The 14,394-nt window shown below is 37.7% G+C and overlaps 1 protein-coding gene across 6 annotated transcripts in view; it reads right to left on the minus strand.

The window, feature by feature from the left end:
* ppfia2 (PTPRF interacting protein alpha 2) overlaps positions 1 to 14,394 on the minus strand; it is a 960,214-nt gene that overhangs the window by 166,036 nt on the left and 779,784 nt on the right. For all 6 annotated transcript variants that reach the window (XM_051919721.1, XM_051919713.1, XM_051919703.1 and 3 more), the window contains exons 8-9: positions 6,499 to 6,720; positions 3,597 to 3,743 (exon numbers count right to left, since the gene is read on the minus strand). In XM_051919721.1, coding sequence (XP_051775681.1) covers positions 3,597 to 3,743; positions 6,499 to 6,720 — 369 coding nt within the window. The remainder of the gene's footprint in view (positions 1 to 3,596; positions 3,744 to 6,498; positions 6,721 to 14,394) is intronic.

The raw sequence follows: 14,394 nt of genomic DNA on the forward strand, positions 1-14,394 counted from the left end.
TTCCTAATAGGTGCAATAATAACCTAAAGTGGCCACACTCTCTCAAAGGCTGTGCTGGACAATGCCTAGTTCTGCATGGGCTGGCACTGCAATAAACTGATACATTCAAAACTATTGGTTTAATAACTGCACAGAGTGATGGGAATTTGCAAACCCCTCATTAAGATCACCAGGGAATCCTGATACCTTCCTCTAGGGAAATAACCACATTGATTTGCTTACTTTACTATAAAATAGGCTTCTCACATATTTTTGTTAGTTGCCTTTCTGATTGGTTACACAATTATTGCAACACCACATTCACTTACCTTTAAACATGAGGTATTTCTCATAATATATACCAATTTCTTTTCCTATTGTATGCATTATTTTAAACAATACACAGAGTTTGTGTATATTAACCTTTTCCTATATAAGTGTAGTTCTGATTAAGGAAGGATGTTGCTGTATAAATGCAGTGTAAGACTGGAAGAACTACAAAAGGAATTTACCAGTTGCAACACCACACTGAATGGTTACATCATTGTGGTCTGTAACTGGGAATTTAACAATTAAAATCATGCATTTAATTTCACTTACTGTAAGCTAAATTTCATTATGACTAAATGACAATACTTTAAAAATATATGCAAAGACGGAATGACTTTCATAGTAGAAGCAAGTTGGACAGCAGGGAATTCAAAAAGAAGTGGACTGTGAAGGACTGGAATGGGAGAATGTAAAGGTTTGTTGCAATAGCTTTGTTGTATGTATTTCATTCTCTTCTTCAAGTAAGAAAATTCCAGACTCCAGAGGCTGGCATTTGGCAGGCATAGAAAACAGTCTACATGAAGGACACCACAAGAGAATAATAATAGAAAATTGATCAAAAAAATATTTCTCTCCATAGTAAAATATTCAAGACTCTTTCCGGCTGTCGAATGCTGCTGCCTCTGTGGTTTAATTTGCAATACTCTTCATAGTTCTAACACCATTAAATATGGGAAATATAAAAAAAAATCACCTTTGCAAAATTAATTAAAATATCTAGAGGAATTATGCTTCTTGAGAGCTTTGTGGTATCTATAATAAATTTGAAATGAAAGCTGACTTTACACTGCTATAAAAAAAACCCGACAATAACAGAAGGCTTGTTAATGGTGCTACTTTAGCCAACCTAGCTCATCTAGTACTATTTTATTTTATTTTATATACTGTATATATAACAAAACACAAAAAAAAGTATGTTCTTTGGTGCCTTTACCCCTGTGTTCCGGCTAAAAAAGGCTGTCAAAAAGAATTCAGCTCCTAGCCACAAATCAAGGTGAGTTTGGTCAAGAGCTCTGTCTGGCGGGTCACTCATGCCAAAATGACAACTACTTCTGGGAAGCCAGGGCTTTTATGGCCAGAGAACTGGAAGTGGGAGAGTCAGTTGCCCTCACTCAAAAGTTTCTCTGCACTGTGGGGAAAGAAGGAGATGACAATGTTAGCAATAGTGCCCTCTGTTGTCTTGGCAGGTTATTACATGCCTCAACAGAGGCCCTAAGGCGATCCTCTGATGTGCATGTGTGACAAAATACATAAAATGTGTGATTTTTCTCTGTTTCATAATTTCTCATCTGGTTCCATTTTTTTTTATCATATGATGTAGTTTAAAATTTGAATATAAATCAATTTGCTCTACAATCATTTGATCTTACAAGTGTTTTATTAATATGTTTTTAAAGTATTTGAAAAGTTGATGTTGCATGTAGAAATACCATTAGTGATGAGACGGATTGTATATGTCTAGTCTAGATAGATCATAAAAGAAAGGATGGCTAGGTAACCCTTAGTTATCCAAGAGTGTCATGATATTGCACATAAGACCCAGCTCACTTTGATCATTTGTTCCCTTTTGTGCATTAATGTTAAACTCCCTGTAAGGTCATTTTAATTATCATTTTTTTATTTTCTTCATGTCTCCAAAATCAGTATCAACCCCTACTTTCTCTGCTGTTCTCTTTACAATTTTCTGTGGTGGCGATCTGCGCCACCACCACCTGATCAAAGCACAGTGTAGTCCCTACATTGATGGATTGAAGGTCAGAGGTCTACATGACCATCATCGTCTAAGCATGAGCACTTTTCATTAAACAACATTCAAAAAACACTTCTTAAAATCTTAACAAAAGTACCCACCTTTTATTTGGAGAGTGATGTGTGAGAGACTTATTTTTACTTTTTAGTACACTTTTTAACTTAATATAAGCATGGTTTTTAAAAAAAGTATATATATATATATATATATATATATATATATATATATATATATATATATATATATATATATTGTCAGGCAGAATGCCTAGTGAGGGCTGGGCAGTCTCATGGCCTTGGAACCCCAGCCATCTGGAGTTTTTCTTGTTTTTTCTGTCCTCCCTAGCCATAGGACCTTTCTTTATTCTTTGTTAATTAGCATTGCCAAATTTTTATATTTTTTCTTTCTTTTTTTCTTTCTTCGTCTTGTAAAGCACTTTGAGCTACATCATTTGTATGAAAACGTGCTATATAAATAAATGTTGTTGTCACACTCTACAACTTCAAGTCACAGAGCATGTCATAGCCTTTTGGTCTAATTGTGTTGAGGATGTCCGACAACACTCCTTTAATTGTCATGGATGACAGATTACATGACTACCTCCTGACTTCTCAGCACAGTTTCTAATTTCTGAAATGTTGCAAGCTTGCCACATTTTGACCGCCAATTAATGTGCTGCCTGGTAGCTCTACAAACATTTTTCATGTATTGTGAGTTCAGTTGTAGTCTCAGCGTACGTTCTGCTATCTTCCATTCTGTCATATTAAAAGTATGTGACAGCAGAAAGATGAGCCTCTCTTCTGTTTGCCTAGTCCAAATCACCCTTTCCTTGTGGCTGTATTTTATGCAATGTATTTCCTCATTCTCAATGGTTGTCAACCCTTACACATACAAGAGTCTACCCCTATGATTTAAGATAAAATTAAAATAGTTTGATTTTGTTTTAGCCAGTCACAATGCACTATGACCTGGTTGCTGGGGATGTCATACTACACTCTCCTCTCCATCAGTCACTAAGGTGACATAAATAAACTTGAAAATCACTGGAGATCCCATGTAATGTGAGGCCAAGGCAAGTTTGAGGGACCTCTCAAAAACATTGAAGACTCACCCAAGCATGAGAGGGCAAAGGAAGTTGGCAATATAATTGAAAAATGGACTTGGTACTGTATTATACAATGAACAACATGTACAGACATTGTTGGAAAAGCTAACCTGATCAAAAATCCTTGTGAAAGTAAAGATGTGGTCTGAGACAGATTACAATATATCAAAGCATGGATTAATGTGAAAATAAGCATTTGGCAGACTAGACAAAGAAATAATTGAAAATGGAAGAAAGGGACACAAACATAATAGATGTACAGAGTAAAAAAATAAACAGATTATGAGCAGGTAACAAACAAAAGCCAGAAGTCTACTTAAAGGAAAAGCCAACAAGATGTGGTATGCAAAAACACAGACTTAGATGTCAGCCTAAAAATCAATAACAACCCCTACTGCATAATAAGAGTTTCTGCTAATCCTGATACAGAACCTGACGTAGGAGGGCCTCTTTGTTAGCCAGCTCATTCTCGAGTTTGTCGCTCATGTCATGCAAAGAGGTAGATTCCCTCTGGGCACTCAAGTATCGCTTCTCCAAGGTGGTAATGCGCTCTTCCATGTCTTCTTTTTGGCACATTGCCTGCACAAAAGAAACATCAAAAAAATCTGAGAGGTGCCATTTGACAAGAAAACATGACTTATTGGCAAATGGGATAGTGTTTCATACCTGAAAGGATGATAAAAAAGAAAATGAATTAGCAAAGAAGAATTCAATGTGAAATATTAATACCTTGTGGCCAGGGAACTAGACACAAGACACTAAACACAAAGCTGCTTGTTCAGTTCCTGCCTCTGACCCACTCTTAATAATACCAATGCTCTAAAATGCAAGATAGTTTAGAGAAGGCATAGCTTTATCCATGTCAGTTTACCATAATCCCTTGTACAATGTTTTCATTTTCCTGTTCCTAGGGACCTCATGAGTATTGACAGTAACAATAAGATCAATCTCTGATAACAGCTTCTTTTTGATATTCTGGAAATAATATTTTACTACATGCTGGAATATAGCTAGATAATCTTGGGCCAGAAGCTGAAACTCTGACTTTAATGTTATAATTCAATAAATAATGACACTATTACCTAACCTCTGTATGCTTGCTGATGAAACTAATAATTTCATTATTACATTATTACTACTACTTGAGTGTCATCAACTAAACTGAGCAGCCACTGAGAAGCTGACACTTTTAAACATGAAAACAAGTCTGAGCGTCACTTAAGAATACAACACCTTACCTCTGAAGTGCAACGCTTTCTGTGAAAAATCCCTTTTCAAATTTTTTACAAGAAAACAGTTTTGAGAACAATTGCAGATCAGAAACTTCCTTATTTAAAAGATGGGTTACTGTGCTCTGTGCCAGTTTTCAGACTGACATAATTAATCTCTTCTTCTTCAGAAAGAAAGAACATAATCCACATTTTTGCAGTAAATGGCCAACTAGATAACCTCATTCATAAACAGAATACAATTGCACATGAAAAAGTCAATATCTATTTTGTTTCACGTTAAGTTGTAATAGACATACTGCAGTGCAAGTTATAGTTTTACAGCCAAGATAGATTAGAAGCACACTGTAAGGGCAATTAATGATGGCTCACAAGTAAGAAACAAAGCCAAGAACATGCTAAAGTCAAAAACCAGAGAAATCAGTTCTATCTCTTGTCTTAACCAGAGCAAAAAAAATTGTAGTCAGGAAGAATTATTAATAAATCATAGCCTAAATGTTTTCTTTTTTTCTTCTTCTTCAGCTTTTTCTACTTCCATGTGGGTTTGATGTGTTTGATCTACCTTCTCCGAAGAGCTTGGTCCTGCAGCTTCTTTCCAATCCAGCCCTTTTCCTTCAGATCTTCTTTTACTTTATCCATCCAACTTTGCTTTGGCTTCCTTCACTTTCTGACCTCTTTTACTTCCATTCTCATCACTCTTTTGACCACATATTCATTGTCTCTCCTCATCACATTCCACTTCAACTAATGTTCCTGTACTTTCTTAGATATCTTTCCCACTTTTGTGATACCTCTGATTGTCTCATTTCTTATTCTGTCTTATTTTGTAACTCCACATATATGCTGTCTTCTTCCTATTTATTTTCAGTCCTCTTTCTTCCAAAGCCTTCTCTATTCTTCCAGCTTCCTCTCCGCATTGTCTTTTCTGGTGCTACACAACACAATGACATCAGCAATAAGCATTTACAGGAGGGATAGGTCATTTATCCTATGAGTCAACACATCCATAACCAGATCAAAGACGTAAAGACTTAAAAAAGATCCCTGGTGCAGACCTACTCTACAGTAACTGGGATCTTGTCTGTTACCCCAGCACTGCTTTTAACCCGAGTCCTCACTCCCTCATACCATATCCTGGACCATCCTCACATACTTCTTGTAGCCTAAATTCAAAATCTGAAACACTTAGAAAATTGATTAGTAAAGGTCAATGCTTGATTGACGGTTGCCCCCTGCTGACCATTTATAACCTGTTGGTCTATTAAGGCCACCTGAGGACACACTCACAGCAACCAATCAATGGAAATGCAAAACGACAAATATTTTCCAAAATAAATATAAATGACTTTCATAATGGCATACAGTAGCTAAACTTTACAATAAAATCAGACATATATTATGAATTTGCATATTTAATAATGCCAGAAACCTCTCAGAATGACATTGAAAAAAATATGTAATTATATTAAAAAAAAAATTACAAAACAGCTCAGTCATGATAACAGTAGGATTCCTTATGGTTTCATCAGATGAGCTGTGTTTTAAATGGTGGATTGCTTTTCAAATCTTTTCATAGCCAAGTAGTACACACCCACAGGAACCTCAGTAGGATATGATGGTGATGTAATTTTTAAACATTCATAAATTATTGAGCAGGACACCGAAGACAGTGGATCACGGTACACATCTGCTAGGCCCCTGTCTAAATGTGCAGCAGACAGAACTTCCATTAGAGGGCCAAGCTACTACTTTTGAAACTGTTTGGCTAAAAAGTACTGACTATCAAATATTACAGGAAAAAGACCCTGAGCAGTAACTAGCAAACAGAGTTGGGTCAGTGAAAATGAAAATACGCCCTGCGGTGGGCTGGCGCCCTGCCCAGGGTTTGTTTCCTGCCTTGCGCCCTGTGTTGGCTGGGATTGGCTCCAGCAGACCCCCGTGACCCTGTAGTTAGGATATAGCGGGTTGGATAATGGATGGATGGATGGATGGAATATGAAAATAACAAAGTCCTTCAAGCCATTTTTACACTTCAGTCTAGCATATCATGAATATAATGGAAAAAAAAGGCAGAATAGGAATATAGGAAAACCTGTACACATTACCTCTCTGTTATCACGCTGAAATTTATTGCTCATTTCCTCTGATTTTATTAAATCCTTCCTTGCAGTCTCTAACTCTTGTTCAACTTCAGAGACACGGGATGAAAGCAAAGACATTCGTTCCTTCATCTGGACCAACTCATAGTTCTGTTTCTCCAACAGTTCCTGAAGCTCGACCACCTGGCTGGCCTCATCATTTGAATCAATTGAACCATTGGAAAGGCGCTGAAAAAAGACACATACTTAGCAATTAATTAAATATATACATCAACCTAAAAATAAATAACAATGATAGGAATTGAATAATATAAATGCTTGTTTGATCAAACAGACTGTTGTTTGTACCCCCATCTTTATAAATAATTTATTTTTCATAGAATGCTGCTTGGCTTCAGTTCTGATCATATCTTCTGGTCTTATTAAAGTGAAGGCACTTAACTTGGATAGAATTTCAGGTTATTAGCACACTTACCTACACCCTCCTACACTCACTGAAACAGAGGAGACTATAAAGTCACCAATTAACCTCACAAACACAGCCTTGGGATGAGGGAGGAAGCCTGAAGAAATACTCAAGGAGAGCATGGAAACTCAACTCCAACTGGAGTCTACACATAGAATGGGATTTCAGTTCCTGACATTATGGTACAGTTTTTGAATTGACACCTTTTTTCAAAATGAATACTTATGATGATATCTAGATTCAGTCAGATCCATCCTTCAGAAAGGATTATTTATACTAGATATAAAACAAGATGTCCACAAACTTCATTATTTGCATCTGTTGTAAAGGTGAAGAGGGCCTATTCAAACCTGATAGGAGCATGTCTATTTGAATTCATTGTCCCTTCGAGGACTCAGATCACAGGGCAGGTCGGCACTGGCTGGATATTTAGGAATACTAGGGGGCTTTGCTCCCTGCTCGCTTCGCTCACCAACCAACCCCCGGGCCTGTGCTACAAGCCAGCCACTTAAAATCTCTGCCGCTTGCATATGTAGATTTCACTTTCATCAAACAACAAAACTTAAAATTCTTGCGGATACGCCTCTTCATTGGGAAGAAACATTACTTCTCCCTGATGGCAACATAAATTAGACGATCTACAAGTCTCCGACTTAAAGTTTAAATCCGAACAATATATGCAATCTCTTTTCACTGTTCCGTTATTTCACCGAGTAATAATTTCCATTTGTTTGCGCCAATGCAATCTTTACTATCATTTTTTTGAGACTTTCGAATTTTAGTTCTTTCGTTATCTCTAATCTGCTTTGGATGTGTATCGCGCCAATGTTTTTGAATTCTTTGCGACGTTGTACTTTGTCATCTACTCTTTGTCTTTCTGGGCATAGTTAAATCTCTTAGCACAAGGTCTCATCTCCCTGGACGTGAAAGTATCTCTCTGAAAAAGTCACGTCTCATCCCAGGCTAAAAAGTCTTGTCTCATCCTAGGATTTTTTTATTATAATAGAGAGATTTAAGAATATTTAAGAATTCTGTAAACTATAGTTGATACTTTCTAGCTGAGCACAAATGCTTCTAAGCTACATGATACTAAAACAAAACATGTCAACCTTAAAGAATTTATGTTTAATAAATGCCAAATAAATGAAAGTGGACCAGTTTTTTATTTAAAATTATTTAAATTATAAATAATTTAAATTATATAATTATATAAATTGAGTACTTTTGCAACATATTGTGTTTTATCTTTCCTATAATGGAGACTTGAAAAAAAACTAACTTTCATCTTGTAGCTGTTACCTAACAAAATAATTATAGAAGACAGATTAATGGCTGTAATTCTTTTTTTCATAAGCATGGACATTATTCTAACATTTAATCCATTCCTTTGAACTCAATGTGCTCGAAAGAGATGAGAGATGTATTTTCTTTGGAAGAAATTTTAGAAGCTCTAGCAGGTGTAGCTGCTGCAACAGCTGTTATCCGGTTAATTTCACCTCTGGCTGCCTTTGTCAATGCTCAGAACACTGATATTGCAGGAGGTCATTAAAGCTGATAGGACAGAGAACTCTTGTGCCCACTAAAGTACCAAGAGCTCCTAGTGAAGGTGAGGAGTAAAGATGCAGTCATAGCAAGCCCAGGGCAATCCATGTTTATACTGCAGAGATCAAAATAGACAGTGTCTCACAGGAGCAGCCATGGCACAGCTGGGCATCCATAAAATAACTTGCAGCGATATGGCAGGGCTTGACAATGCAATCTGAGTTATATTCTTTAGGGAAATCACTAGACACAATTCTTATCATACCTTGCAAAGTTGTTTCCTGTTTTCAAACAAGATACAAGGCCGAGCGTGCAGCGAGGATGAGGCACAAGAAATACTACAATCTGAAGCATAGGAAAAGTTAAATCACCTGAGCACTTTTACGCTATCTGCATGCCCGTCAATTTACATTCTACAAGGGCCTTGTTAATTTAACAGAAAACAGCAGGACAATGCAGCTAAACTCACCCCTTTGACCAAATCTCAATTTGGTAACCTTTCAATCTGCACTGACAGAGAAGCAATGTGGAACAAGAAGATGTTTTTAGGTGTCAAAATGGCACAGGGCTGCTGCTCTCTCAGTGGAGTTTGTAAATGGTCCTGTGTAAGTAAGTGAACACAAAGATGATGGTAACTATAAACTGGACTAAGCGTGGGTAAGCCTACTCTACAATGGACTAGCAACCCATAAAAGAGTAGATTCTGCCTTGATCCCAATACATCTGGGAATAGAAGTTAAATAAGTGTATGCTGTAAGGCTTGTCAAAAAATATTTTATGTTTATAATAAGTAACTATCTACCCTTTCTGGTCTCTAATCACTATTTAAAAGATTAAAAGTAAACCAAATTAAGAAAACTGACCATTCATCCATTTTCATTAAAATTGATTTACAATTTTTTCGGCCTGCTGGTGAAAGTACAATGTGTAAAGATACACGTTGGTATATTATTTAATTAACTCAGCATGATGTTCATTATGCTTTGCCTGCCTACACCATAATGCATTTATAATCAAGTGCTCCATCAGTAGGGACTGTGCTACAGTATTTAACATACTTAGAAATTATCTATTAAGAATAAATGGCAAGATATGATTTGCAAATGAGATAAAAAAGATTAGTAACATATCTTATCCCTAAAGTTGTCTGCAATGGCAACAGTTTTCTGTGATCTTATTAAGGAATAATTGAGTTAAAAAATTTAATAAAAAATTTATAAAATACCAAAGTGTGTCTGTCTCTCCACTGGTGCTAGAACTTTGATTTTGGTCTTCATCGAAAGTTTATGACCTGATATGCTTTGGAAATTAAAAAAAAAAATGTAGGTAGCGGCCATCTCGGCAAAGTGATCTGTGCTTGTGGGGTTAATGCGGCAAAGTGATTGCCGAATCAAGAGGCATGGGAGAAAGAAAAGATCAGTGGCATCTGCTGGAGCATCAAACAAATTGCAGTGGCTGCTAACATGATGGTCATCATAATAAGAAGGAGAAAAAGAAGGGCAGCGCCATTTGCTGAGCATCAAGTGCAGGATGCAAACTGCAAGTATGACAAAGACAGAGAAATGCCATGCAATTACCAAATATGTGTCCAGAATTCATAATAAACGGTGAGTTCTCATGTAAACAACTGGCAAGTTTGCTGTTCTTTAAATCTTGTCTTATGTTGTGTCACAAGACCTGCTCCTTAATATCCTTACTTTTACCATCTAAAAACAGTGTGCTTATAAAAACAGCATCCTGTTTTTGAATTTATTGTACTTAATGATCACTGAACATCAAACTTTATTAAAAGTGCATAACGAACATTAGAGTGACTTGCAAAACAAAGTGCTAACCATCACATTGGCAGGAAGAAGAAGAGCAGGGACATCTGCTGAGTGTCAAGCAGACCACAATTCAGTGACAAAGAATGAGAAACAATAAGACAAGACCATGAAAAACATAACCAGTATTCCTGAATGTACAGCAGTTCAGTAGCAGGCAAACACAGTTTCACAAAGGCATGCAAGACAAAGTCCAGAATACAAAATGCAAAAACAAGAACAAGAGAGAAATTCTTGCCCACAAACAAGAGGATGATTAGACAACATAAAAAGTATAAACACCTCCTTATCTTTAACTTAGAACCTAAAGTCTGCATGTTTCACTACTTAGACATGAAACGTTATAAATAAATGAAAAGTTCATAAAATTAACAGCAATTAAATGTATTATTTTTGGTGCATCAGGGCAAATGACATCTCAAGCTTATTTCAGATCTGTTGTTCTAATAGTTCTTTTTGGTCTTCTTATAGAGATGTTTATAGCTACTGTATATTTTCAGTTTATGAGTGGTATAGTGGTTAGTTTGCTGCCTCACAACTCTGGAACTCTTGAGTTTGAGGTTCAGCTTGGTTGTTGTGTTTGTGGAGTATGCATGCTGTGTGTGTGTCTGTGTGTGTTTGGGGGTTTAGAGTGGTATAAGTGTACCCTGTGACAGGCTGGATGGATTTCTATTATTATGGATTTTTACTCTCAACAATAACCAGAAGCTGATACATTTTTATTTTATAAACAAAGCAAGGAATGTTTTATGAAAATGTACCTGGTAAAACATAGCTTACTAGTAACAGATTTCACTTTACTGTATTGTGGTTCCATTCATTTATATTTGAACATGATCTGTTTCATAAATAAGTCTTCTCAATTAAGTGATACTTTTTTCATTTGTCCCTGAGAGGAATAACCTTATATAAAAAAATACTATATATAAATCTCAAATCTCAAGTTAAACACCATTAAATCCCAAGATCAAGAGTGTTATCTTTTTTCTTTTTGAAGCAACCAATGAATGCATTCTTTCAGCTGCCATCGACGAGACTTGAGTCCATCTGTGCTGATTTAACCTGCCAGTAGTGAACTTGTTAAGAACCCCATCGGTTTTACATCTCTCTGATGATTTATTAACTGTTCCTTCTCACTAATCACAGCAAGAAATCTGCTTGCAGAGATGCTAAGTTGGAGCCTTGTGTCACAGAAAGTAAAAATAATATTCTCTATATAAAATAAAGTAATATTCTATCATTTTAAAGTGATATTTTCTGTTCATATCCATGTCTTACAATTTCCTGAATATTGGTTTGCTTATGAATATGGACGGAGAGGGGTTCAACAGCAATGGCAAACTACACAGGGGACAGAGGGCAGGCCTGCCTGGTTCAGTGCTCTAAAGCATAATATACAAAATGTATGATATTCACATAAATATATGCTTCTTGTCTGGAGTATAAGAGTTTGATCTATGCCCATAAATTAGGTTTAAACCCAGATTTGCATACTACAGTAAATAGATATCCACATTCTCCTCTTTCTGTATCAAGAGATAGCACAACCATAGAAGCGGTACCAGAATATATTGCACTGACCATTCATATTCCTTTTAACAAATCCTGCTTGATTTTGGGAAATTATGGATGCAAGAATATGTCCTATTCCTTTAATAAAATCTTGCCCTCAGTTTAAAAATTATGGAACTCCATCCATCCACCCATCCTCTTCCGCTTATCCGAGATCGGGTCGCGGGGGCAGCAGCTTGAGCAGAGATGCCCAGACTTCCCTCTCCCTGGCCACTTCTTCTAGCTCTTCTGGGAGAATCCCAAGGCGTTCCCAGGCCAGTCGGGAGACATAGTCCCTCCAGTGTGTCCTGGGTCTTCCCCAGGGCCTCCTTCCGGTTAGACGTGCCCGGAACACCTCACCAGGGAGGCATCCTGATCAGATGCCCGAGCCACCTCATCTGACTCCTCTCAATGCGGAGGAGCAGCGGCACTACTCTGAGCCCCTCCCGGATGACTGAGCTTCTCACCCTATCTTTAAGGGAAAGCCCAGACACCCTGCGGAGGAAACTCATTTCAGCCGCTTGTATTCGCGATCTCGTTCTTTCGGTCACTACCCAAAGCTCATGACCATAGGTGAGGGTAGGAACATAGATCGACTGGTAAATTGAGAGCTTCACCTTGTGGCTCAGCTCCTTTTTCACCACGACAGACCGGTGCAGAGCGCGCATTACTGCAGATGCCGCACCGATCCGCCTGTCGATCTCACGCTCCATTCTTCCTTCACTCATGAACAAGACCCTGAGATACTTGAACTCCTCCACTTGGGGCAGAATCTTGCCACCAACCCTAAGAGGGCACTCCACCCTTTTCCGGCTGAGGACCATGGTCTCAGATTTGGAGGTGCTGATTCCCATCCCAGCCGCTTCACACTCGGCTGCGAACCGATCCAGACAGAGCTGAAGATCACGGCCTGATGAAGCAAACAGGACAACATCATCTGCAAAAAGCAGTGACCCAATCCTGAGTCCACCAAACTGGACCCCCTCAATGCCCTGGCTGCGCCTAGAAATTCTGTCCATAAAAGTTATGAACAGAATTGGTGACAAAGGGCAGCCCTGGTGGAGTCCAACTCTCACTGGAAACGGGTTCGACTTACTGCCGGCAATGCAGACCAAGCTCTGGCACCGATTGTACAGGGACCGAACAGCCCTTATCAGGGGGTCCGGTACCCCATACTCTCGGAGTATCCCCCACAGGATTCCCCGAGGGACACGGTCGAATGCCTTTTCCAAGTCCACAAAACACATGTAGACTGATTGGGCAAACTCCCATGCACCCTCCAGGACTCTGCTAAGGGTGTAGAGCTGGTCCACTGTTCCGCGACCAGGACGAAAACCACACTGTTCCTCCTGAATCCGAGGCTCGATTATCTGACGAACCCTCCTCTCCAGGACCCCCGAATAGACTTTTCCAGGGAGGCTGAGGAGTGTGATCCCTCTGTAGTTGGAACACACCCTCCGGTGTGAAACTGTACAATATAATGCACATTAAAGTGGGTTTTTAATTTTTTCTTTTTTGGAAGGACAGCAATTGCCAAATGCTTTAATGTTCCAGGTAGATGGCTCACTTCTTTCGCTTTGACTTATCTGACTAGTTTGTAAAAAGTTACGTGGGTAATCATATAGCCCTGTGGCTTTCCTGATCTATAAAGAGGTAATAGCGTTCTTGAAGAAATCCTCACAGATCTATCCAGCTTCTCTGTACAGGATGTGTCAAGGTATGTCATTTCAAATACATCAAATAAAATATTTTATAACAGCCTCACTTTCGATATGTTTGGATTTGTATAAATTTATTACTTTTTCTTTACATTCAACATTATTGATTTCTATGAATGCATCCAGGACTGTGATTTTAAAAATATACACTTTTTTGTGTTTGTTTTTGTCATTATGGGTATTCATTTATTATTCCCAACAGTTATTGGCTATTATTATTTCAGTAACATTGTTGTCAGAAACATATTAGTATATACTGTAATTTCTGCTACTTTTACTCTGTTCCAATGTGTAGATAACTTTCATTTTTAGGGGTTTTGATTTTCAATGACTGCTGCATTTTTTTGGCAATGGACATGACATGCTGCTGGGTAACGTAGTGCATACCTGTACCTGTACCTGTACAGAAGTTAAGTTTAACTGTTCACAGGAAAGACTTAAGTTAGAAACTGACACTCAAACAACATTAGTTAAGAAAGCACTTATGGATAAAAAGAAAAAACTAAAATTGACTTGTGTTTGGTTTTGTACCATTGATATTAGTTCAGTCCTGATAAGAAGAAAGATATATAACCTTTTTAGTGCACAGAAGGTGCTGATTATTCTTCTGTATAATTACAAAATAGTTATAACCCATGCCACACACAAAATGGTTTTGTTTTCTGGGATTTCCAACTGTCCCAGTGAACATGTTATGTAGTTGCTAGGCCAAAATCTTCAAAAATCTTCGTCTGTGCTGATAATGACAGTATCATGAGTTAAGTATTAATTGTTTCTCTTCTGTTCAATATATTGAATTCTG

The sequence above is a fragment of the Erpetoichthys calabaricus genome, chromosome 1 (assembly GCF_900747795.2).
Source record: "Erpetoichthys calabaricus chromosome 1, fErpCal1.3, whole genome shotgun sequence".
Lineage (NCBI taxonomy): Eukaryota > Metazoa > Chordata > Cladistia > Polypteriformes > Polypteridae > Erpetoichthys > Erpetoichthys calabaricus.